Genomic DNA, 26,437 nt, shown 5'->3' with positions numbered 1-26,437 from the left:
TTAAATTTTTTTTTTAATGTTTATTTCTTTTTGAAGGAAAGAGAACATGAGCAGAGGAGAGGCAGAGAGAGGGAGACACAGAATCGGAAACGGGCTCCAGACTCTGAGCTATCAGTGCAGAGCCTGATGCGGGGCTTGAACTCACAAACCATGAGATCATGACCTGAGTGAGCCAAAGTCAGTCGCTTAACCAACTGAGCCACCCAGGTGCCCCTAAAACTTACAGTTCTAGATCGTTTACCTTGAATATTTTAGATAGTTAGATGTAGTGAAAGGTAATATTGTTTGGACAGGCAGGAATGCTATTCAAATGATTTTGACATAAAGGCAGTTTTTAGCAATTCTGTTTTTTTATTATAAGCAATACACATTCATTATAGAAAATTTAAGAAACATGATGAAAACAAAGATTACTTCTATTCAGTAAGGAGAGATCAACTTTTGGGGGGAGGATTATACCATTCCCATCACTAAACAGGGTTTTAATATTCATTCAGATCCAGTTACTAAGGTTTTAATATTCAGATTTCAGAGTCACAGTCCACTGGTGGCTACCATTAATACTTTTTTAAGCTAACAAGAATGGTTTTTCATCTTCACATATTTTAGTGACTGAATCACCATAGAGTTGAGAGTTTGGTCAACTTATTACTGTACCATCTGATTTTTATTTAATATGTAAGAGTTATTTAAACTGATGAAGATTTTTACTTACTCTTTTTACTATCATTTGGACATTTCTCAGAATGCTGAAGCAAAAGGGAACTTTAAAACTGGTTTGCTTTCTCATTTTACAAATGAAGAAACTTCTTTTAAAATAATTTTTCCATATGGACTATTTTTTTTTGTTAAATGTTTATTTTGTTTTGTTTTTTAACATTTATTTATTTATTTATTTTTCCCTCATCAGTTATTTTTTTAACATATGCAATTATTTTCCATCATTTACAATACAGTAGTTACAATGACACTTCAAACAGAAAAGCAAAGTAAAAAATCAAAACCCCAACTTCTATTTCATGTAATTAGACTTCTACAGAAATTAGAAGGTTAAGTACCAACTAGTTAATCACCTAATTTCACAGCTATCTGAAGTGGCAATCATTATATAGCAGCTTATCTATGATGCATTCAAGATAAATGATACAATTTGTTACTTGCCCATAAGCTAAAACACAGCCTGCTTAATACTTTTCCTTAAATTTCACCTCTATACTACAATATACATGAGGTCCATGCAAAAAAAGTAGCTACCTTTTATATAGGGAATGGATGATTAAGTCTTTGGTGTTGTAAAAGCAACTTCATTTAAACATAACCACCCCTGCCACCAAAAAAAGAAGAGGAAAAAAAAAAAAGTAAAGCAAATAATAAGGGTAAAACCCAAGACACACTTCCTAGGGGGAAAAAACAGCATGTAGTTTCTGTCCTTGACGGAATGTATTAAATAAGCAAACACCCCCAAAAAGCAAAACAAGTACTACAATGTAAAAAAATTAAAAAAAAAGAAAACCCTCTCACATGCATAAATGAAAGATTGCACACAAAGAACTCACATCTTTTCTTTTTTTTTTTAACTTTTTTTTAAAGTCTTCAATGTTTATTTATATTTGAGAGAGAGCAGAGAGAGATGGAAACAATCTGAAGCAGGCTCCAGGCTCTGAACTATCAGCACAGAGCCCGACACGGAGCTCGATCTCACTAACCATGAGATCATGACCTGATCCGAAGTGTGAGCTCAACTGACTGAGCCACCCAGGCTCCCGAACTCACATCTTTTCAAGCTTCAATACTAAATATTCTGCTACTATATTAAATACTGCATGGTTTGCCCAGGCTTTTTGAGAGAGACAGAGAACGTGAGCAGAGGAGGGACAGAGGGAGACACAGACTCCAAAGCAGGCTCTGGGCTCCGAGCTGTGAGCACAGAGCCTGACGTAGGGCTGGAACTCAGGAACTGCAAGATCGTGACCTGAGCCAAAGTTGGACACTTAACTGACTGAGCCATGCAGGTGCCCTGGGAACTGTTTTCTTCCAAGCTTTTGTTTCCGGTGACTTCTTAGTTTAGATTTCGTTTTGTTAAGCTCTCGCTTGATTGCAGTCCTTTTTCTTTCTGCTCAGGCTCTGTTTTTCCACTTCTCAGCCAATGGTACAAAGAAAAAGGAGACTGAAGAGAGGAGATAGCATATGCCAGAGAAGTAGAAGGAGCCAGTGTAGGTCTGTGTGTAATCATATAACCAGCCTGGAAGGAAGGAATGATCTCTGTTAGTGAAGCAAACCTTTCAGTTAGTAATTCTCAGCCATGTGCCTTTTGTTGAGGGAAGGAGACTCCTGTACTTGTATGTATTGTGACCATCAGAAAGTCAGGGCGCTCGCCTGGTCTTATTTTCTGTTTATGAAGTTAAATCTGTTCCACCTGAGTTAGGGGCCTAACCCTGTGGGAAGAAAACCTTTGTGGAGCCAGAACTCATCTTGTCTTAGAGTGGAAAATGGGGGAAATTAGGGATGCCTACAATTTTATTTTATTCATTTATTTTTTTTAATGTTTTAATGTTTATTTTTGAATGAGAAAGAGACAGAGTATGAGCTGGGGAGGGGCAGAGAGAGAGGGAGACACAGAATCTGAAGCAGGCTCCAGGCTCTGAGCCATCAGCACAGAGCCCGATTCGAGGCTCGAACTCACAAACTGTGAGATCATGACCTGTGTCGAAGCCGGATGCTTAACCAACTGAGCCACATAGGTCCCCCTACAATTTGATTTTATGATGAATCTTATGAGAAGGTCACTCTTCTTACAAAGAAAATAATTGTGAATTACTACTATTTCCCAAAGAAAAAAGTGAGAGAATTGATTATCTTTCTTTCCTCACTGAAGAAACATTTCAGTAATTACTGTTAGCCCAAATGGACTGGTTCGTGCCCTCAGGCTGTACCCACTGTTTAGTGGGGAGTTGAGTATCAACCACGTAAGTTACCCGTGACGTAAGGGCTGTGAAGGAAGGTTCAGGAGGCTGTGAGAGCATATGAAAAGGAAGCGACTACTTAAGTGGGTAAAATGATGACTATGAATCCCCCTGAAATCAAAATTCTCTTTTAATAAAGAATGAGTGGGTCCACAAAATCATTTGACTAATGGCACATACCAGAACTTTTTAAATGAAATACTTTAATTTTTTTAATTCTTTTTTTTTAATGTTTCTTTATTTTGAGAGAGAGAGAGATCATACATGTGCATGAGCAGGGGAGGTACAGAGGTAGGGGGGAGAGAAAGAACCTCAAGCAGGCTCCACACTGCCAGTGCAGAGCCCGATGTGGGGCTCAAACTTAGGAACCATGAGATCATGACCTGAGCTGAAATCAACTGAGCCACCCAGGTACCCCAAAACACTTTTCTTAAAAATCGTATATGGTGGCAAACAGTGTTTTGTGTATGGCCCTTAAACATTGTTGTAAAAGCCCTATGAAAAGACAAATAATGTGTTAGTATTGTCATGATAGTGTTGATCTCCTAGCCTTCCTAAATAAGGTCTCGGGACCTCTGGGTGTCCACTGACCACACTCAGAACTTCTTTTCTAAAATATTTTATGCATATTATATTTGTAGATGTAAATTGATTTAATCCTAAAAACCTTAAAAAGTCAAAGCTATTATTCTGATCATTTATTCAGAGAAGTTTTGGGGCCCCTGGTTGGCTCAGTCGTTTGAGAGTCTGACTTCGGCTCAGGTCATGATCTCACAGTTTGTGGGTTTGAGCCCTGTGTTGGGCTCTGTGCTAACCACTGGCTCAGAGCCTGGAGCCTGCTTCAGATTCTGTGTCTCTTTCTCTGCCCCTCCCCTGTTCATGCTCTGTCTCTCAAAAATAAATAAATGTTAAAAAAAAAGAGAGAAAACAAAAATTAAAAAATAAGTTTTGGTGTCATATGCCATGAATAAAACAGCTGAAAATACCTACCCTCGTGGGGCTTGCATATTATTTTAAGTAGGCTCATGTGCAACTTGGGGCTTGAACTCACTGCCCTGAGGTCAAGAGTCAGATGCTTTACTGACTGAGCCAGCCAGATGTCCCTGATTTTCGTTCTGAAATATGGTTTCTCACTGAATGCATAGTGTACACCTGCTTCTTTTTTTGGTCTGATTCTATATGTCTTTACCGCCTGTCCTTTGTTTTTTTATTTGGTTTTGACATAGATACTTAATTTTTTTGTTTACTTCATCAGCTTTATGTTTCCTGTTAACTGATACAATGAGTGAATGGAATGTTTTATAGCCTCTTAAACTCAGCTGACTTTAGCTTGCTTTTTCCTATTGACTCCTTGTTGGATCAGTGACCTCATTTAAATGTTTCTTGAAGTTAAGCAGGAGTGGAGAGAAGCAGACTAGGACAAGTCTTTGTTGGTTCTGATTGACTTTAGATATGTAAGAGATAGATAGGTAGGTGACCAGTTGCTCAAATTTCTAGAAAGGAGGAAGTGTAGAAAGTACCAGGACCCTTCCCTGTTCCTTGTCATTCTTGCTTAGCCTCACCAGTACAACAGACCTACCAGTATATACATAACCTGCAGAGTATAAGATAGAGAAATGGGAAGAAATGCTCTGGAAAAGACTAGTTATTTTTAGACAAAGATGTGGATAGTGCTTCTAAAAAGTCAGAAGGGCGTAGCTAAAAATAATGAAAATGGATGGTGATGGTGGTTGTCTTTATAAATCCTGGAAAGCTGGTAATAAGCCTTTCATTTCACATATAAAAATATATTTAAAATCAGAATGTTGGGGCGCCTGGGTGACTTGGTCAGTTAAGCGCTCGACTCCTGATTTCTGCCCAGGTCACGATCTTGTGGGTTCCTGGGATTGAACCCTACATTGGGCTTTGTGCTGACAGCACGGAGCCTGCCTGGGATTCTCTGCCTACCTTTCTCTGTGCCCCTCCTCTCCCTCTCAAAATAAATAAACATTAAAAAAAGTAAATGACGATTGGTGGTTCAGAACCCATCATATTCTAACCAGGGTTTTTTTTCTTTTTTTTTTAATTTTTTAATGTTTTTTATTTATTTTTGAGAGACAGAGAGAGACAATGCGAGCAGGGGAGGGTCAGAGAGAGAGAGGGAGACATGGAATCAAAAGTAGGCTCCAGGCTTTCAGCTGTCAGCACAGAGCCCGACGCAGGGCTCAAACCCACGAACCATGAGATCATGACCTGAGCCGAAGCCAGACGCTTAACTGACTGAGCCACCCAGGCGCCCATCTATAAGTTGACATTCAGAAGACTGGGTTCCTTTGTGGACAGCAAAAGCATTGCATTGTGAATGAGAGGGAAAGAGGAGATGGCCACCAGCCAAAACCCAGGAGAGCGTGCGTCCATCTCCATGTCTGCTCCATGCCAAGTATTACCGTATGTAGCCAGCACTCTGAGGAGGGGCACCCTGGCAGCTGGTACAGACTGCCGAAGACCTAAGAGGTGCCCTGTAAGCCTTTCCTCAGTGTTTCCAGACTACCTGCCCCAGATTCACCTCAGATGCATGTTAATCGTGAATATTCATTGGCTTTCCTTAAGCATAATTCATCGTGGGTGGCATCCTGTTGATTCTTACGCACAATAAAATTGTAGTCCAAATTATTTTCCCATGGCTATGGCTAGAATCCATATTTTAAGCAGGAATGTTTAGCAGTGTTTCTTGTGATCATTTAAAACCCCTAAGAAGGTTGGGCTCAGCTTCTGTAAACAGTTGTGCAAACTAGTTTTTTTATAGTCAGTATGAAACGATATTTAATAGAGGGTTATAAATTTATTTCTTTTTTTTTAAATGTTTTATTTATTTTTGATACAGAGAGAGACAGAGCATGAGAGGGGGAGGTGCAGAGAGAGAAGGAGACACAGAACCGGAAACAGGCTCCAGGTTCTGAGCTAGCTGTTAGCACAGAGCCTGACGCGGGGCTCGAACCCACGAACGTGAGATCTGACCTGAGCCGAAGTCGGAGGCTTAACCGACTGAGCCACCCAGGTGCCCCTAAATTTATTTCTTTAATGTCAACACTTTTAAACTATTCATCATTTTATGGGTAAAGCCACACGTGTTTAAAAATGAGTTTACCATTCTATTGGGGTACTCAGTTGGGCAGCCGACTTCAGCTCAGGTCATGGTCTCACTGTTGGTGGGTTCGAGCCCCGCATCCGGCTCTGTGCTGACAGCTCAGAGCCTGGAGCCTGTTTCAGATTCTGTCTCTTTCTTTCTCCCCCTCCCCCACTCATGCACTGTTTCTCTGTCTCAATAATAAAAAAACATTTAAAAAAATTTTTAATAAAATAAAAATGAGTTTACCATCCTGTCTAGAAAGTTCCTCTGCTATCTTAGAACTTGATTGTTGAGCTGAGTTATGAGCCCTCTTTATTAGAATTACTATGGTGAGTTTATTATTGGTCATCTTGTTAAAACTTGAGGTACACCCAGAAGGCCCTTACTTCCCAAGTTCCTTGATGCTAGTTCAAATTAGTGGTTGAGCGTTCCATAAGTGACTCAAGGGCTTTGAACTAGAACTACTAGCTGTTGGGCTGCAGCATCGTGATTGATAGACTTCCAAGGTGTACAGGACAGTGATCTTTTGTCATCCCTGGACGCACTGGAGTCACTACTGGCTATTGGCATCCTTGTCATTTTCTTAGGGTGTGCTGTTACAGACATTTTCTGTATGTGTCATGATGGGAAAAGTATTGGGAAACATGGTTTAGCAAATTTAAACCTCACTGCCTTTCAACACAGAAGCTCTCTACAGGTCCCATGATCGAAGTTTACAGTAAGCGAGGCACCTGGGTGGCTCAGTCGGTTAAGCTTCCGGCTTTGGCTCCGGTCATGATCTCACGGTTCATGGTTCGAGCCCCGCGTCAGGTTCTGTGCTGACAGCTAGCTCAGAGCCTGGAGCTTGCTTCAGATTCTGTGTCTCCTTCTCTCTCTGACCCTCCCCTGCCCGCACTGTCTCTCTCACTCTGTCTCTCAAAAATAAATAAACAAAAAAAAGAAAAATTTTTTTAAGTTTGCAGTAAGATTTACTGGGAGTGCTTTAAGTATTTGTGCTATGAGTTTCATTAAAAGGATTATGCTCTGTGTTAGGATTTTGAAGCTTGATTTTTTTTTTTTTGGGGGGCCTTTTAAAGGAATATATTTGTAAAGGAAAGACTACCCCACCCATCCCCTCTTTTTAACCAGAGTAGTGACCTATTTGGAATTTATTTGTGATGTTTTTATAGGGATTCATCAAACTTAGGAATGCTGAATCCAAATACCATTCTTTAGGACTTTATTGTTTGTGAGGAAAATAATCACTGAATAAATAATGATTTACATTATTTTCTTTTGCTTCTTCAGGATATAATCTAGTCCTCTGGGTTTAGAGAGAGAACTTTGTTCTGTCTTCTTACTTGCCCCTGCCTACCCTAATCTCCAGAGCGGATTCACAGCAGATCAAAAAGTGGAGTCATTTTACTTGTTTTCCAAATAAATTTCAGGCCATAGAGAAATTTTCAACTGATACACCAAGATGATCAGACTATAGAGGGCATGGTTGATAAAAGCTGGAGTGAGGAACAGGTGGAATATTTGGTTCATGTTATATCTGAAAGGAGGATAGACTAGCAATAGGAAGTGACATTTCATGAGTAAGTGAACTCTTCTCTGTGTTATTAAAGACAAGCTTAGATGGATGAATTTCCATTTTAGCCATTGTCTACTCTTATAAAACATAGATAAAGAGTTAGTGTAAAACTACCAGTTTCCCTCCATTGTCGTTCTGATGAGGTGTGAGGTTGACAATAGCAGGAGAGAAATGTACTCTCCTTTAGGAACTATAATGTTAACTTACTCTAGGGTCTAACTAGCATATAGCTGTTTTGCGTTAGAAGTGACTTTTCTTTGATGGAAAAAAATCACTTGTGAAATACCTACTTAATTGAGTGAAGCTTCAATATTTTCTTACTGTCATTTTTATTATAACACAGCTCAGGATGTCTTCATTTAAAGGTAAGAAAACAATAGTTAACTAATTTTCACTGTAACCAAGTTATAGTGACTTAATCAAATTTTCATTAAATGAAGTAGAGAAAGAATGTACATTCTAATAAATCTTAGTTTTAGAGGTTCTAGACTCTTGTCCTGAGTATTTTATTTTTAAGTGAAACTGAGCCTTTAGCATTTTTAAGCGTGCAAGGCCAATGCCTTGGAGACAAGATTAGAAATTTCATATTCCTACTTATGTGTTGGAGAATATGATTATCTGCTTTGCTCAATGCATGATCTTTGTATTTATATTGCCTTTTGCAGGTTCATTTTCGCTAACAGGGATCCCCTAGAAATACAATAAGGTTTTAAAATACCAGTACTTTTTATTTTCCACAGCCTTCCAAAACCTCCATCTGGGCCAACCTGTAGTTCTCGATGACATTTACCAGCAAATAATAGTTGGGTTTGGTTGAGCGATGACACGTAGGTCTGTCGACCACTTGAGCTCAGGAAACCTAAGAACAATCCTACTACTGTCTTAGTCGGAAGGAGGTCATATGATTAAACTAACATTGAATTTGTCACTGAGTATTAGAAAGGAATGGGAGGGGCGGTGGGATGGAAGAAAAGATGTGTGTGGGGAGTAATTTTTGACTGTCATCCATTCCAGTCCCTCTCAGTTAATTTCATTGGAGATGGTATAAATTTTGTTGCTACTGTTTCTTACCATATTCAAAGTTAATAAAGGTCTGTAAATAGTTTTCTTGCCAGCATGCTATACTTACATCTTTTAAAAGTATTTTTTAACTTAGTCATATGATTTCTGTGGGTTTCTTATGCTTTTTTTTTCTTTCCTTAAATTATTAAAGTATGTTCTGTAGGTCTGAACTTATTTATCTTTTTTGTTTCCATATAGGAGGGAGAAAATATTGTTCATATGGCCAATATTACAGTTTTTAACTAGTGTTTTGACTAAGGGTTATTGTTGAAAGTTTTACTGTTTGCTAGATTCCCAATTTTAAAGTACCTGTAATCTTTTATAGGAATTTCAAGTTTTGCAATTTGAATAACAGATCTAGGTAAGTACAAAATGAGAATCTCCTGCAGTTCTGAAAATCTAAGTCTGGTCGAGGATTTAATACCTTATAACCAGTAAGCCTTCTGATGTAGTTAGAGCTGCAAACAATAATGTACCTGCCCACACCTGCTGAGAGCCGAGTGGCTCTGGAAATTGGCATTTCTGTTTCTTTGGTCCTTGCTGCTGGACTCAGAAGTTAGGAACATGTCTAATGGCTTTTGTAAAATCCACTGTCATTTCACAGAGGAATGACTTACAGGAATAAAGACTTAACTAAAGTTTCTCCCTTTAACAGATGCTTAGCATAGTATAGTCAGTGAGAGATCATGTTACAGAGAAGGAAATTTAACTGGATTTTGTATTAATTATATAATAATCTTGTTTGAGATATCATGAGCAACTCCCAGATTTAAAATCTACATATAAGCTATCAGCACAGCCTTCTTGATTTCTTTTGACTATTTTGTAAAACTTATAAAATTTATGATTGCCTAAATAATATTTTCTGAATTAGTAGGCAAAAATTTTTTGATGAGCTGCCCTTTTCCTCACATATAAAGCTAGGGTTATTATGGACATTGGATAATAAAAGGCTTGTAAATTTTTTTTGATTCATTGATAGTAAGAAATGTGTATTTCATCACCTGTGTTTTATATGGGGTGTGTGTGTGTGTGTGTGTGTGTGTGTGTGAACTAAAAGTTTAAAATAAAATGATGCATACTGTTTTTTAATCTGGTCCGTTGTAGTCTGTTCTTTTTCATTAAAATTTTAACGGTCATGACCAAATTGATTTCAAGACCCACACACACATCTATAACTTTTCCCTTTCAAGTAATAATCCTCACAAAACTTACCTGTCTTCTCATGTATTGAACTCTTTTTTTTTTTTAATGTTTATTTTTGAGAGAGAGCGAGCAAGCAAGCAGGGGTGGGGGCAGAGAGTGGGGGGGAATGGGATCCAAAGTGCGCTCTGTGCTGACAGAGAGCCCGATACAAGGCTTCAGCTCATGAACCGTGAGATCATGAGCTGAAGTTGGATGCTTAACCGACTGAGCCACCCAGGCACCCCATCCTGTTCCTGTACCGGACTCTTTAAACATATTAAGACGTGTACAAAAACATATAAAACATGATGTCTCTAAACATGTTACGTGCCTTTATCATTTGAGTAAGATACTCTGTGCCCTGGTACTTGTCACCTCCCTATACTTTGGGCCGAATAGGCTTGGAAAGTTTTGAGGCATCACCGAGATGGCCAGTGAAGAAGGGTCAAGACTGAAACAAGTGCGTCGGCGAGCTGGGTTTGAGCTTTATGTTTTCTAGCTTGCTGACTTGCGCGCTGGCCATCGGGCTGCTGTGCTAGGCACCTCTGGTGTTTAGTCTCCTGTTACCAGTCCCTCCATCATAGTTCTGAGCCTGACTTTAAAATTCTAGCTTGCTTTCCAGATGTGAGGTGAAGACTGAGCAAGACCACATGGGCAGAGGCTTGCTCATAAATGCAAATAGGAGCTGGTTGTATATTTATATAAATTTTTCCTTTAGGTACACCTAAATTGAGCCTCAGGAAATGGTGCATATTTTTCTTCCATTAATAATTTTTGTTATTAATATTATTTTTTTCCTTTATAGATTTGCCTATTCTAGGTCTTAACGTTTAGGGGCAAACCTAAATAATATCATTATAAAACTTTGTTTTTTTAAAGAGATCGTATCTTTTTTCTATTTCACTTCAAGACTGAAGGAAGTAAAAGGAAGCTGAATTCCTGTTTGTGGATGATTGGAAGTGTTATAGTAATTTGTACATTTAAACATTGAGATCCTGTAGTGTGTGAAATACTAAAGTTTAAGTCAGCTCCCTGGAAATATTTCTGAGCAGCCTCTTGGTAGTCTTGGATCAGGTGTCCAGCAAGCGGTGGACAGAATGTCCATTTAGGTTAAAAGTGCGTATAAAACAATACTTCAGTCTTTAACTTAAATCATCAGAACGCCCCAAATTTGTCCTGTACTTGTATTTAATACTCACCAGCGGCCCCACCACAGCCTCTCCACGGAGATGCTGGCCTGTAGGCCAGGTATCCTCCTGCCTTTGGTACGGATTGAATACGAATGGCCTCCGTCATCCCTCTTGGAAAATAAGAGATGCAGAGAAGCCCTGGACAGCTGTACGTAAGGTACATCTGAGGAGCAAAGGGGGCGGATTTGCCGCCTTCAAGCTCTGTATTGACTCCTGCTCAGAAGATGCTAGTGGTTTGTTTGTTTGTTTAAGGCATTTTAGGTCTTTGAGAATCGTCTAAAACTCTGGATTGGCTCCCCAGGCAAGTAAGCATAACACAATCCTTGCTGTAAGACTCCCAAGATAATGTCAGAAACTGCTTAATGAATCTGTTCTTACCTGTTGAATTAATTCTCAGATCCTTCTGGATTGGTGATGGAGTGTGAGAGGATAGGAACAGCAGAGACAGCATCAGTTTTTTAACCTGATATTGTCATTGCATGTTACCATTTTGGGTCAGCATTTTCTTTCATTGCTGTTGACGTTTGCTCAGAATATAGCTAAGCTTACCTGCTATAGTTGGTCCAGAAAGGATAGCCATCCCAGCAAAGAAAGCAACAAGTCCCAAGAAGCTCTGTATTCTAGAACCTCCAGACAGATCTACCTGTAGGGTTGAGAATCCAACATTAGCCACATTGAGGGTGAAATTCTGTGGAGACCCATGGCTGCAAAAGGACCAATGCTATGAACAGTTGACTTCCAAGGTGATTTGGATGGCTTTTGCCTGGACTTTATAGAATAGCCGAGGCAAACAGGGAAGAGTCGTTGTGCCAGGCAGGCAGTGAGGTGACTCAGGTCTACCTTTATTTCCTGACTCTCTCAGCCCTTCTCCGTTAGGAAATGGTATTTACACTGAGTAGACAGTGGTATTCCTGAATCCACCTATGGCTAAGTACCAGCCATCGGTTTGTAAGAAGTTAGTTTTCCCAGGTTGACTTCAGCTTTAGAAAGTTTGGTTCTTGAATAAGTATAATATCCTACAGCCCTTATGTTAACATTGATATCAGGCCAGAAGTTTCCCAGGGATTCTGTTCCAGTAGATTCGGGACCTAGTTCTAAGAAGAATCCATGGGATCCCAAGAAGAACAGTTATTTCAGTTCCGTTTGGGTCCAGGACTTTAAGTCAGCTTGAGGTAAAAGTAGAGAGTGGTTCAATAATGTCCCTGTTAAAGTACACAGAGCTTCTCTCAACAAGAAAAGTCTCACTAGACAGGAAGCCCCATGTTTTTTTCCGGGAACGCTTCAAGATGGTGTCTTAGAAGGAGCCAATGAAATTTCTAGAGCTGAAGGAAAGCCGTAACACAGACCTATCATTCTGGGAGACTGAGAAGCAAAGGACTCCTGCTGACCCTGTTTTTGCTTCTATTTCTTTTTTTGTCCCATGTAGGTAGGTCTCTCATCATCCCTCCCCCAAAGGTAAGCTGAATAACAGGACAGGACATAACTAGCTACAGGGTTTCTGCAGCCTGACACGTGATTTTTTTTTAATTGTTAAATTAATGCAAAATACATATTCTCTTTGGGGAGGTTGTCATTAATACTTGTTTTTACTAAATGCTCTGACAGTGTTAGTGAGTGTGTCTGCTTACCAGCACAGGAAGTATCATTGCCAGGTAACCACCAGCAAAGGTGGCAAAGAAGATGGTGTAGGTCATGAGCAGTGGGAATGTAGTGGCCAGAGGAGCAAGCAGGTTAGTGGTGCCGCAGAGGATGAGGTAAGACTTGTGGTAATGATACTTCTTCATCCAGTCTTGATCAGCAACCCATCCAGCGATTATTTGACTGACTGTCTCAGTGATGCCTGGAACAATATTGAAAGACCTTAGGAAATCCTAATTCCATTTCCCTAGCCCCTTTGAAAAGTGTAGCTGCATTAGACCTCCTTTCCTAAGTAACATGGCTTCGTCCTGAGGCTAGGACATATGAGGGAAAAGTGGTCTCATTTGTCTATCAGTGGACTCTATCATTTATTTGGCTGCTCCAACTACATCTAATAAATACCAAAAAGGCTCCTTCAGAGTTTGGTAGAAGACCCCTCACGTGTCTATTTCTGATTGCGTTTGGGAAGTGTGGACTTCCTAATGGAATCCCTGGTTACAGAGGACCATTTGCTCAGGAGGCCTTCCTCAAAGCGGTCCTGTGAGTGAGGGAGTGAGTTTTCTAAAAGACCCATAGACCCTCTGGTCAGTGTGCTCAGGAAGTCATATGGTGGAAGACTGGAGACTGTAAATAAAGTCTTATGTTGAAAAAAAGATAGATGTTGGGACTCTTTATTATGATTGTGTATGAGGGTTTGATCATTAATTCCTCCTCTAAAGTTATTATGTTAACTTGGAAATAGGAAATCTGGAAATGGGTGGGCATTTTGAACATTGGAACTATGATGTGTCTTAGATAAAATTTAAAAACCACATTTCGCATTCAGTATCATGATAATGAAGATTCTTATTTTTTTATCGATTGTAAGCTAATGTAGCAGTTAAATAATGGAAGATTTTCACTGAGAGTAGCGTAAGCTACAGTTGTTTTGTATTTGTAATTCTTCTTTGGGTTTAAACATAAATTGCTCTACAAAAAAAGGGGGAGTGGGACAGAAAATTCATCCTACTATTCCATTTCTGTGTTTACAGTTATTTCCTAGGATAACTAACTATGGGAACTCAGTGTGAGGTTCTTTGGACCCGTTGCATAGCCCTAAACTGACCTAAATTGATGACCACCAAACATTTTAGTGAAAAAAAAAAGCAATTAAGCTTTGTATCTTTTTCTTGTGTACACAAGCTTTAGTTGACCGAAGTGAGGTATCTTTGCAGTTGGAAACAGCGTATGGTCAGTTTTGTAAGGACTTGGTAAGCAGTCTTTTCAAGAAATTTATAAGAGAATTGTTAATATTGAGCTACTTAGAACTTCCAAATGTTTAGAACAATCCAGTTCCATGTCATCCCTTTTCTTTTGAATAAAGCATATTGTTTCCTTACGTTTTTATAAATACACAGCTAAAATGATTGTTTTCATTTTTTTTAATATTTATTTCTGAGAGTGACAGAATGTGAGTACAGATTGGGCAGAGAGAGGGAGACACAGAATCTGAAGCAGACTCTAGACTGAGCTGTCAGCACAGAGCCCGACGAGGGACTCAAACTTACAAATTGTGAGATCATGACCTGAGTGCCCAAGTTGGTCGCTTAACCCATTGAACCACCCAGGCGCCCGGTTGTTAACATTCAAATTTATTTAAAGACCGTTTAAAGTTTATTTTGAGTAAGAGAGAGTGCGTGAGTGGGAGAGGCACAGATGGAGGGAGAGAATCCCCAGCAGGCTCCGCGCTGCCCGCGCAGAGTATGGGGCTTGAACCCATAAATCGCGAGACCACAACCCAAGCCAAAGTAGGATGCTCAACCAACTGAACCACCCAGGTTCCCCCTCAAATTTATTATAAATAGCAGCCACTTTATCAGTGAATAGCCTTAACAGGCATGTTTAGGGGTGCCTGGGTGGCTCAGTTGGTTTTGGCTCAGGTCATGATCTTAGTTTGTGGGTTCGAGCCCCCCATCAGGCTTTGTGCTGACAGCTAGCTCAGAGCCTGGAGTCTGCTTCAGATTCTGCATCTCCCTCTCTCTCTGACCCTCCCCTGCTTGTGCTGTCTCTCTCTGTCTATCAAAAATAAAATAAAAGCATTTAAAAAACAGGCATGTTTATCTGTCTTACTGTGAGTTCAAGGGAAGAAATTCTTAGCTACACATACTAATAGAACATAATTGAATGTTTATGATGGGCCAGGACCTATTCTAAATTCTACATGCATTGCTCATTCAATCCTGATAACCTTATAAGGATAGGTATTATTATCACTGTATTACAGATGAGAAAATTGAGGCACAGAGAACACAACTAACTTGCCAAAGGTTCTACAGGTAGGAAATACAGAGCAAACACCTGGACCCAGGAAGTCTCATTCCAGAACCAACCCTTTCCACCTTTGTCCTGTGCTTCCTGGTTTTCTATGGTTTGCCTTCTCCATGGAGTGGCTGTTGCCCCTGAGCATCAGTTTTTTGAAACTGAGTATTTATCCAACAATTATTTAATGTGGGTGCCTGGATGGCTCAGTTGGTTAAGCATCCAATTTCAGCTCAGGTCATGATCTCATGGTTCGTGAGTGTGAACCCTGCACCAGGCTCTGTGCTGATAGCTCAGAGCCTGAACCCCGCTTCTGGTTCTGTGTCTCCCTCTTTCTGCACCTCCCCTGCCAGCACTGTCTGTCTCTCAAAAATAAACAGTAAAAAAAAATTGAAACCAGTCACAAAAAAAAAAAGGAAAATGAGCAAGCCTTGCTTGGGGGCCACTATCTGGTGTAGAGCGCCACGTGCAAGGTATAATGACAGGTCTGGGGAGGGATAAGCCTAGTGCTCCCACCAGCCTCCAAACACTTCCTTTTTCCTGGCCCTCCCATAGCTCCTTTTTGAAAAATTGTCTTTTTTTTAGTTTTTTAATAAAATCTGTTAAGTTTTGAATTTGAGGTTAAAGTAATGCTTTCTTACCAGCTACTGAAACGAGCAAGGTGGCATCCATGAGGTCAATCCCCAGTGTTTTGGCTCTGGCTACCAGGTGAAAAGTAGGCATGAAATATGCCAACTGGCTGAGGAAAAAAGACCAGGTAAATATGTAGAAGAAGGGATTTTTTAGAAGGGAAATGTCAAAGAGTTTTGGCTTACGGCTCCATGAAATCGCCTCTTTCTCATAACTTTCTTCATTAGTTATTAGAAACACACTGTTTCCATCTGTGTTTTTGTTTTGTGAGACTGTTAAACTGGTACCAGGTTGTCTGGCCTTCTGCATAGCACCGTCCCTGGTGGCGGTGGCCTCTCCTGTCTCATTGCAGGATGGCATTTCTGTCGCACACCCTGCCCCTGGATGACTTGTAGACAAGCGGCTTCCTCTGTTTTTAATGTCAGAATTGTTCTCGCCTGCAATGTGGATGGGTCTTAAGAGCATACTAGAAGGCACCAAATTCATCATGAGTGCTCCAAGTAGGAGAAGGGCACCTATATAGGGGAGAGAAAGTGAGACGTTAAGTTAGAAATTGCCCCTCTTGTTTCACAGGACTGTGTTCTTAGGCTCAGAAGGGGCCCAGCCACTAAATGTATTCAGTCATAGTGTAATAATTCCTGAAAACACTACTTTGTCCCCTAATTTTAACTAAAGTATCTAAATCTGTTGACTTCATTTTTAGCCCTGCACACAATTGTATCCTGGTGAAAACCGGGCATCCTTTGAAAATAGAAAACCAGAAAACTGCACCAGGAGATGCATGGAAGGAGAGAGTGTTATTTGTGTAAGAGGAGAAAAGAACAGGTTTGGGTGGGGGGGATATTTGAAATGTTAGAGACAGGGGCGCCTGGGTGGCTCCGTCGGGTAAGCGTCTGGCTTTGGCTCAGGTCATGATCTCACAGTTCGTGGGTTCGAGCCCCGCGTCAGGCTCTGTGCTGACGGCTAGCTCAGAGCCTGGAGCCTGCTTCGGATTCTGTGTTTCCCTCTCTCTCTGACCCTCCCCTGCTCGTACTGTCTGTCTCTGTCTCTCAAAAAATAAATAAAAGACATTAAAAAAAAATGTTAGAGACTGACAGTGTGTTTTAAATAGGGATTCAGGATAGCCTGAAGTGGGGATATAGATTTAGGGACAGTGAATACAGAATTCTAGAATTAGATGATGAGAGTCATCGGAAGCTGCCTTAGAAGAGGGGGCAAGCCTTTCATCTCATGACTTTTTAAATTTCCTTGAAGGTAGACAGATGTCAGTCTTGCCTTGGCAGTGAGTAGTTGCTTGGTGGCAACATGGTCTGAGCAAAGCTGTGGACCGCATCTCGAGCTTCCAGAGATGGAATTGGCTGTCAGTTCAGCCATCCTGCCTCATGGATTTGCCAGCTCGTTCTGGGTGCTTACTATGAGGCTACTGTGGTTTTTCACTTGGGAAAGGAAAGAGTCGACCAAAATGTTCTATAGGTAAAAATAGGCTTGTATGTATTCATACATATGTACTTAACACGTACATACACATCTATTTTTCCAGTACTTTAAGATGATTTTAATCCAAATGTTTTAACTTAGACACAGAAAACTATGGAGTGAAATGGTGTTTGTGAAAACTTTATCACTGATGCTGTATAAATTATTATTAAGGAACATAATGCTCTTTTTATCCATTTTTGGGGGGTCTCTTGGTGAGTTGGATGGGGGAGGCACTTTTAAATGCAGATTTATTTTTTCTTAAAGGACGATGTGAAAAGAGAATGCTTTCCTAGTCAAAGAGGAGGAGGAGGGAATCCTTGGATCCCCAGGGGTATCACTTTCCCTGAGGTGTTTCCCCAGCTGCGCAGAGGGCCGTCCCTCCCAGCGGACAGGAACCCTTTGGTGAAATCGGAGTTGCTTGTGGCGGCTGACAGAGTCCCTCTTCCTCCGTGTGTTCTCCAAGGAAGAGGAGGAGCATGTCTACTTTGGAAATCATGCTTATTTCCTCCTCGGCTCAAAAACCCTTCACTTGCACTCATCAGAGTGGGGGAGGGGTAGCTACACATTAAATCTTGCAGAGTTGAGAGTTTAGAAACAGAATGGCTCACCTGTCCAGTCATATAGATCTATCAAGACTTTTATAAAAGGTGCTATCAGAACTGTTAGTCCCATCCCAGAACGGGCAATAGCTGTAGAAAAAGCCAGTCGTTTTTTGAAGTATTTGGTAGCTACCACAGAGGCACTTTGGTACAGGAAAGCAGCACCCAAACCTAAAAAAAAAAAAAACAAAAAAAACCCCAATAGTTTGAAATCCCATGAAGTGGCTTGGTACCAGATCAGCCATTCTCCTGACCTGAGATAGTAGAAGGAGGCTTTCGGGGCCATGGATGTGACTGTAAAGGGGAAGGTTCCTAGTTCCATCTTCTATAGTCTTGCTTTTACAATGGACTCACCAGGTAAAAGTCCCATAGTCACACAAAGAAAGCTAATGCTGGTAGCCCAGCTGCTGATCAGATATCCACCGGCAACAAGGAATGCCCCGAGAATGGAGGCGGTCTTCTCTCCGGTTAGGTCACAAACAATGGTAGCCAGGGGGCCTTGGGAAAAGGAAGGAAGGCAAGTACCAGGTAAGGGCTTTGGCATTCCCTCTGATGCACAATTTACATGAGTAACTGAAGGAAAAGGACTTGGGAGTATTGTGTATCCTTTAGAAAGATGTCTGTATTGGGTTTCTTAATATTTCTACTTTGCTTTTTGGAAGGAGAGTTGTTTTAAAGAGCATTGTAAATAAGCAGGTTTGAAAATGCATTCTAAAACCATAGACTGAGGGCCACTTGAGTGGCTCATTTGGAAGAGCATGTGACCCAATTTCAGGATTGTGAATTTGAGCCCTCTGTCGGGGGTAAAGATTACATAAATAAAACCTAACAACAGTAACACAAAATGAGATTGCATCTAGTGACTTGGGGCTAGAACAGGGTGCAATCATTATTCTATCATGTTTAGCCCCAGATGGAAGCAGAGGAATAGGCATTGGGTCTCTGTTATTCTAAATGTGCTTCGGTAATGGGCTTAGAACTTTACGGTCTGATTTCCCAGAGAGACTGGCTCACTGAAGCGATGTTAAGGCATTGTGGAAAGAACCAAGGCATGAAAAATTGAATCATGGAAGTAAATAGTTGACTTCTTCAGCTTTCTTTGAATTTTAATTTTTCTAAATTTACCAGTCAAGTAGAGGCTAAACACTGCAAGCCCTTAACTTTTCTCAGTTTTGCCTGTTAGGGAATCTAACTTTCCGCAAGCTTCAATCTTAAATGACTGACCAATGAGTCTTCTTGGGATTGTCCTTTGTGGTTCATTTCCTTGCAAGGCAAGCTTATTGCCAGCTTTATACCTGCAGAATAACCAACTGATGACATGATGAATCCAATCCAGCCAGTTTGCTTGGAGCTGCTTTCAAATTCTTCTTGGAAAACCACAAAGAAAATTGCAAACATCTTCATCATCCCCATCACAAACATATTCACCTAAATCAAAACAGACTGAAGTTTGATATGAGCTGTTAACAGAGAAGGTCAGAGAGAAGGTCACAGCTGCTCATGTTTATCACCCCACCCCACCCCATCCCCAGCTCACCAGGACTTACCAAATTGTTTGAGGGTTCCTCATTATATTTTTACGTTTTATTTTTGAGAGAGCGACAGCACGAGCAGGGAAGGGTCAGAAAGAGGGAGATACAGAATCTGAAGACAGGCTCCAGGCTCTGAGCTAGCTGTCAGCATAGAGCCTGATGCAGGGCACAAACCCACGAACTGTGAGATCATGACCTGAGCTGAAGCCAGATGCTCAACCAACTGAGCCACCCAGGCGCCTCAAAAGCAACTCATTTAATCCTCATTACAGGGCTGTGGGATAAAGGGGTTTGGGGAATGTGAAGTTTGGAGAGAGAAAAAGTTGCTCGAGATAGGGATGCTGGAGGTGAGATTAGAAGTGACTTCAGACAAGCCTCTAGACTGTCCTATTCAAATAGCATCTGTTTGGGGCACCTGGCTGGCTCAGCTGGAGCAGCAGGTGACTCTTGATCTCAGGGTCATTTGAGCCCCACATTGGGTGTAGAGATTACTTAAAGAAATAAAAACTTAAAAAAAATAGCATCTGTTAAAGACAGTTAATTACAGTTACCCTTGTGAGAGAAGCACGTTGGTCCAAAAGATGAAGAATTGTTCCCATTGGTTCTTAGATTAACTTTGTTTTAACTTTGCTTAAACTGAGTACCCTTCCTCACTTGATAAATAGGGTGACCGTATACTTTATCATTCAAATAGAAATGCTTGAGAGTGGAAAGGAGCGCTGTGAATTTATGCCAGAGCAGCAAGGGTTAACAGGTTGGAGGGTCACCTTGTGGTTGGTCATGTGCCCCATCTTTTCTTTGGTCCCACCAACCCTCCTTGCCCACACCTCCTCCTCCCTTCCATTAGGAGGAATGTTCCTTTTGATGTCAAGTTTTCTTTCTGTGGCCTATTAACACTTGTTTCTGAGAATTCCGTTAGCTTAGGGACAGTGAAGAGCAGGGGTTAGGAGGAGAACTGGAAGGGAAGCCACCCAGCCAGGGTCTTTTTTCCCAATGGCCTTGGCTTTTCAAGGCCACTTTGCTTTCAGCCTGGCCGTGCATCACTTAAGAACCACAGACTCTGGGTTTCCTTTGGCTGAATTCCACTCAGCTTTGTCCATGTGGCAAGTCCCCCCCTGTCGCTCTGCCCTCATCTCACTTTGTGCCCACTCCGTAGACCAGTCACTGGGGGTTTCGGTCACCACCCACATCGGATGTCATGGTTGTGAGTACTGCTCTGCAATCAGCCTGCATTGGCCTCAGTCCTGGCTCCACTTGCGTTAGAGCCGTGACCTTGGACAAACACAGAGTTAAGCTTCCTCTTTTGTAAAGGGGAGAGAAAGGAAAGGTTACCTTGCTCAGAGAACTGAAGATTGAGAAAATCCAGGTACTTTATAGCATTTAATACTCAAGCTGTTAACTATGATTTTGTTACCTTGCGTAACGGCTGTATCTAGTCCAGATCAACTCATCCCAAACTGAGCTCTTCTTTTGCTTATCCCACCCTTGCTCTTTTCCTTGATACTGTCCGCTCGGTCACCCAAGTCAGAGACCTGCCTTCTTTTAGTAAGGATCTCTTTCCCTTGGCCAGTATGTGTCAGATCATCAAGGCCTTGCCCCTCCATCCCCTTCCCTCGACTCCTGTTTCAGACTACTATTATTTCTTGTGTGGACTAAGGAACTAAGAATTGGCAGTGTTCCAAGGTTGTGTTGCAAAAGTTGGGCATGGTGAGATGGCAGTCCCTTCATGTGTTTTTCCCATTTTGATTTGATAGTAGCCACAAAATCTTCCTTATTCAGAGTGAGCAATGCCATGGACACGTGGGCTATGCCTTCACAAGTGAAAAAGGCATTTGATCAGGCCCTCACTCAGGCAGTTTGTAATCCTGATATTCCTCAAAGGTGCTTCTATCAGGAAATGAGGCTAGAGAACAGAGCAGAGCTCAGGTGGCCCAGACCTGTTTTTCTCAGTTCGAAATGCAGAGTGGTGCAGGAGCAACAGCACAGTGAGGCATCATTCTGTAAAACACCCTTCCTCTTTCTGTGGACATGGGTTCTGAGCTGGCGTCCACAGGGTACTGAGCACTCTTGCTCAGCCACCTGAATTTGGATAGCTTCTTGTCCCCCCCTACAACACCCCCCAGGTCAGGACCTTTCCTCTCTGGTCTGTCCTTGATGTGTGGGCACAGCAGCAGTGGGTGGATAGGATTTGTCTCTGATAACTGTCTCTGTGTTTCCATGTGTGTCAAGAAAGCCAAGGACACAGCCTTTGCATATGCCCTGCCTCTTCCTCCCTCAGCTTGTAACTTTCTAACTTGTTTCTCTTTTGACTCCCATCTCAAAACTTATTTTCCCAAGGCCCGCATTTCCCCTTAGTTATCCGAGCAGGTAGGGAAGTCTATATTCTCCTACTTTATTACTTCACCCCAGGCTCTTGACTATGGTCAGGTGGGTGTCAGGCCCAGAGTCCACCTCAGACATTGTGAATGGGCTTGCCCCCAAATAAAAGCCCCTAGAAAGTCTCCCGTGACTGACCCAGCCCCCTCATTTTCTTTGTCTCTAAGAAGACCCCCAACCCCCTCCCAACACACAGTGAGCGCCCCCTCACCAGATCTCTCTGACTAGAGTATTGTATTGGGAGAGGGGACTGGATCAACCACAGTTGCCCCTTTTGAATAGAGAGTATCAGGCTTTGTCGGAAATGATTGGGTAATTATTGTTTAATAACCACTTCCTTCTGCCCTGGGTCCGCCTCTGTTATCACCCCAGCTCTTCCTTCCTGGCCTGCACAGACTTCAGAGAAGAGTCTGCTAGACCATCTCCACTTCCTCACATCCCGCCACTGACTACTGGCTCCTGGCGAGGCTACCGGAAGCTTCCTTGTCACCGACCTAATGACCCGTCCTTTCTGTGACATCTGACCTCACAGCACCTGTTCGTCACTCTTCCCTCCTGGACCGTTCTGCCTTTGCTTTGGCAATGCCACTTCTCCCACTGCTGCTCACTTTCCTCCTACTCTCTGCCCAGCCTCTAACCTCGATTTTCCCCAGGCTTCTGCCAAGTTGCTCTTCTCCCCGTCCCTGGCGATTTCATACCCCCTGCCTGTTGGCACAAGCCAGGCAACGTATGCCGATGACTCCCAGATTTCCACGTGCACATCTTGTGTTCCACATGCACGTGGGCTGCTGAACACGTCAGTGGTTACGTCACAGGTCCCTCGGACTGTCCGGATGAAACGATGCAAGTATCCTCACGTGTTCTTCCCTTGCATCCTCCAGCCCAGTGACACCTGTCGACCTCCCAAGTCGCCCAGGCCACCAGCACAGGACTCCTTGGCTCCCTCTCTCCTTGACATCCAGTTGCCATCCAAGTCTTGTCAGTCTGTCTCAGTATTGCACAGATCTGTCATCTATCCATTCTCATTGCTGTTGCCTTACTTTATGGCCTTTTTTTCCTTACCTGGGTTATTACAGCGTCATTCCAGTGTCACTCCCTGCTTCCAGGCCTGTCCCCCACCAGTCATCCTCCACCCTGCAGGCAGCGCTGTTTTCTTGAAAGGCAAATCTCATCTCATCCCTTCATTCCCCTGCTTTTTCTTTTTTTTTATGTTTTTATTTTATTTTTGAGAGAGAGACAGCAAGTGGGGGAGGGAACAGAGAGGGAGACACAGAATCCAAAGCAGGCTCCAGGCTCTGAGCTGTCAGCACAGAGACCGATGTGGGGCTCGAACTCACAAGCCGTGAGATCATGACCTGAGCCAAAATTTGGACACCTAACCTACTGAGCCACCCAAGCGCCCCTCCCCTGCTTTTTTTCATTAGATCCTCAGCCTCAAGATATAAAAACAAAACAACAAAAAAAGTGTTTCTGATATGCCCTACAAGGCCCTTGCTTATCTCTCCAATCTCATTATTTGTCACCTAGTTAATTCATAAGTGTGTCCATCAATCCTCCATCTGGCTTACCTATCCACTAACAGGTATTTACTGAGTGCCTGCTGTATCTAAGGCTGTTCATGAGGCGCTGGGCTTACAAGTGGTGACTCCAGTGGTGACTGAGCACACACGGCCCCTGCCCTCATGGAACATTCAGTCCTGTGGGATAGACTGAATACGGAAAGAATCTTGCAAGTATAGTTACAAAGTGTTACCACACTTGCCTGGGTGGCTGTCAGTTGAGCATCCGACTTCGGCTCAGGTCATGATCTCACAGTTCGTGGGTTTGAGCCCCGTGTCGGGCTCTGTGCTGACAGCTGGCTCAGAGCCTGGAGCCTGCTTTGGATTCTGCATCTCCCTCTCTCTCTGACCCTCCCCTGCTAATGCTGTGCCTCTCTGTCTCTCAAAAATAAATAAAAAACATTAAGTTAAAAAAAAAAGTGTGGTAAGTTCACTAGAATGAGTCCTTTATTTATTTATTTTGTAAGACTTTAAAAATTTTAAGTCATCTCTACACCCAGCATGGGGCTCAAACTCATAACCCCAAGATCAAGGGTCAGACACTCTACCCACCGAGCCAGCCAAGCATCCCAGGAATGTGTCCTTTTTATTAAAAGTATAGAACTCCCAAAGAACCTTTTGTTACTGGATTTTTCTGCTTTGTTTCTTTTTGAGGGAGAAAGAGTGAGTGTGCCTGGGCAAGCGGGGAAGGGGCAGAGAGCCATGGAGAGAGAATCCCAAGCAGGCCCTATGCTGTCAGCACAGAGCCCAGTGCTGGGCTTGAACTCACAAACTATGAGATCATTACCTGAGCCAAAACCAAGAGTCAGATGCCATCTGGGTGCCCCTTAAAAAAAAAAAACAACTCTTAATAGTTGGACAAGGGACCTTCCGGTTTTATTTTGTACTGGACCCTGTAGATGATGCAGCAGCCTCTGCTGGAGGTCAGGGTTCTTGCCACCTCTTAGAGTGTGAAGCTGCCTTGAGAGGTTAAATGACTTGTGGGGGACCTGCAGCTAAGTGACAGAACCAAGATATGAGTCCTTGACTATCTTCAACACTGTCCCCCTTTCTTCAAGATCCTGGCTTCTGCTTGCTCACTTTTCCTGTGCACCTGGGTTTGTTGTTTTGTTTTGTTGTTTAAGCTCTAGGGGCACCAGGGTGGCTCAGTTGGTTAAGGGTCCAGGTCTTGTTGCAAGCCTGCTTGGAATTTTCTGTCTTCCCCTCTCTGTTACTACCAGCTCCTTCTGTCTCAAAAATCAATAAACATTAAAAAAAAATAATAAAGTTCTGTACCCAACAAGGGGTTTGAACTCCTGACCCCAAAATCAAGAGTCACATGCTCTACTGACTGAGCCAGCCCCGTGCCCCTGTGCACTTGAGCTTTTTAAACAACTCAGCGGCCTTTCCGTACCACTCTTTTATTACCTGGTTAAAACACATAATTGCTAGACTGATAATCTGAAAACATAATAGGTCACAAGATAAGACTATTCTGTCTAATATAGCCACTAGCCACATGTAGCTGTTTAGGTTTTAATATTAAATTAATTTTAATGCAATTTTAATTAAGTTGGGTGCTACTTAATACATCAAAATATATTGGGGCTTCCTTTTCCAAATTACGTGTGCACGGAGGGGACACTAAAGGCCCAGGGTGGGAGGACTTGGGAGAGGGGGATGGAGTTTGCACTTGATTTGAATGTGTTCCCGAGGGTGTTTGTTGAATAGGTTGTGCACTTCAGCACCTTTTTGTTTGAGTTTCACCAAACTACAGTGAAACTCCCATAATACAGTTTCTCCATTGCACTAGCCATATGTTCAAGTGCTTAGTGGCCACCAGTTACTGGATTTTTCAATCTCATTTGCAAGAATTCATCTTTTGTAGAAAAGTACACTTGTAACTCCTGCAGACACAAAACCACAGTCCTTGAAGTATCTACATACACCACTGCAGTCAGTTATCTGGAGGCAGTTGTTAACCTTTGAGGACGTGGTGTATTTCTGTGTGCGTTTATAAACAGCATCACACCCAGAAAAGTGAGACATAAATTATCTGGTTATTAGATGGTTTTTCTGACCGGCAACTTAAATGGGTCAAGTAACTTCTGTCCTCAGAGGACAATGTAGGATAAAGTAAGGCTCATTTCTGGGGAGAAAGGTGGGAGATCTGGAGACCCTCACGGGCAATGCCTATTCTCCAAGGCCCACGATTTTGGGAGGTGGCCACAGCCACACAGAAGGCTCTCCCACTAGGACATCCTTCATCTCCTTATTAGTAACATTTCTGGGAGGGAGGGAAAAGGAGTCCACATTCTTTGGTAATGAAGCTAATGTTTAACAAATGGCCCTCTGGTTGAGAGATCTATATTATTATGTAACTTCTGGCTGAGGACCTGTGCCCACTTTCCCCTCCTCTGTCACTGAGGAGGAGGCCTCAGTGTTTATGGAGTTCTTAGATACCCCATTGTGTCTGCAGCATTATAGGCTGGCACCAGGTGCACTCCCCTCTTTGTGAGCCTCCTGCTATGGGGCCGAGCAGGGGAGCAGGGGCAGGAGGAAAAGGGTATCTCTGTGAGTACATCTGCAGGTTAACTCGTTTGGGAGCACTCACGAGGAATTGTGGAGTTAGCACCACTGTCACAGGCTTGTTTGGGGCACAGCTGGAATGGGGCTCACCCATATTCTAGAATGAGATTGCCAGTCTCACAACAACCTGAAGAACTTCTAGGAGGAGGAGGGAAAGAAGTTAATTAAAACGTGGAGTCCCCTCAACCGCAGCAATTTCCTACTTGACACATCCCCAAAGGCAAGGGAAATGAAAGCAAAACTGAACTCTTGGGACTTCATCAAGATAAAAAGCTTCTGCACTGCAAAGGAAACAATTAAGAAAACTAATAGGCAACCGACAGAATGGGAAAAGACAGTTGCAAATGACATATCAGATAAAGGGCTAGTATACAAAATCTACAAGGAACTCCCCAAACTCCACACCCAAAAAAACAAATAACCCAGTGAAGAAATGGGCAGAAGACATAAACAGATACTTCCCCAAAGAGAACATCCAGATGGCCTACAGGCACATGAAACGATGCTCAACATCACTCATCATCAGGGAAACACAAATCAAAACCACACTGAGATACCACCTCACACCAGTCAGAGTGGCTAAAATGAACAAATCAAGAGACTATAGATGCTGGCGAGGATGTGGAGAGACAGGCACCCTCCTACACTGTTGGTGGGAATGTAAACTGGTGCAGCC

The 26,437-nt window shown here is 42.3% G+C and overlaps 1 protein-coding gene across 1 annotated transcript in view; it reads right to left on the bottom strand.

The window, feature by feature from the left end:
• Window positions 1-1,948: 1,948 nt before the first annotated feature.
• The window catches only part of SLC16A4 (solute carrier family 16 member 4), a 27,550-nt gene continuing 3,061 nt past the window's right edge, over window positions 1,949-26,437 (bottom strand). The window contains exons 3-9 of the mRNA XM_029946462.1: window positions 19,022-19,154; window positions 18,081-18,224; window positions 17,736-17,897; window positions 15,660-16,163; window positions 12,711-12,922; window positions 11,632-11,725; window positions 1,949-2,242 (exon numbers count right to left, since the gene is read on the bottom strand). Of these exons, the coding sequence (XP_029802322.1) occupies window positions 2,118-2,242; window positions 11,632-11,725; window positions 12,711-12,922; window positions 15,660-16,163; window positions 17,736-17,897; window positions 18,081-18,224; window positions 19,022-19,154 (1,374 nt within the window). The 3' untranslated portion in view covers window positions 1,949-2,117. The remainder of the gene's footprint in view (window positions 2,243-11,631; window positions 11,726-12,710; window positions 12,923-15,659; window positions 16,164-17,735; window positions 17,898-18,080; window positions 18,225-19,021; window positions 19,155-26,437) is intronic.

This window comes from Suricata suricatta, chromosome 8 (genome assembly GCF_006229205.1).
Source record: "Suricata suricatta isolate VVHF042 chromosome 8, meerkat_22Aug2017_6uvM2_HiC, whole genome shotgun sequence".
Classification (NCBI taxonomy): domain Eukaryota; kingdom Metazoa; phylum Chordata; class Mammalia; order Carnivora; family Herpestidae; genus Suricata; species Suricata suricatta.
This window is presented reverse-complemented; position numbering and strand designations above follow the sequence as displayed.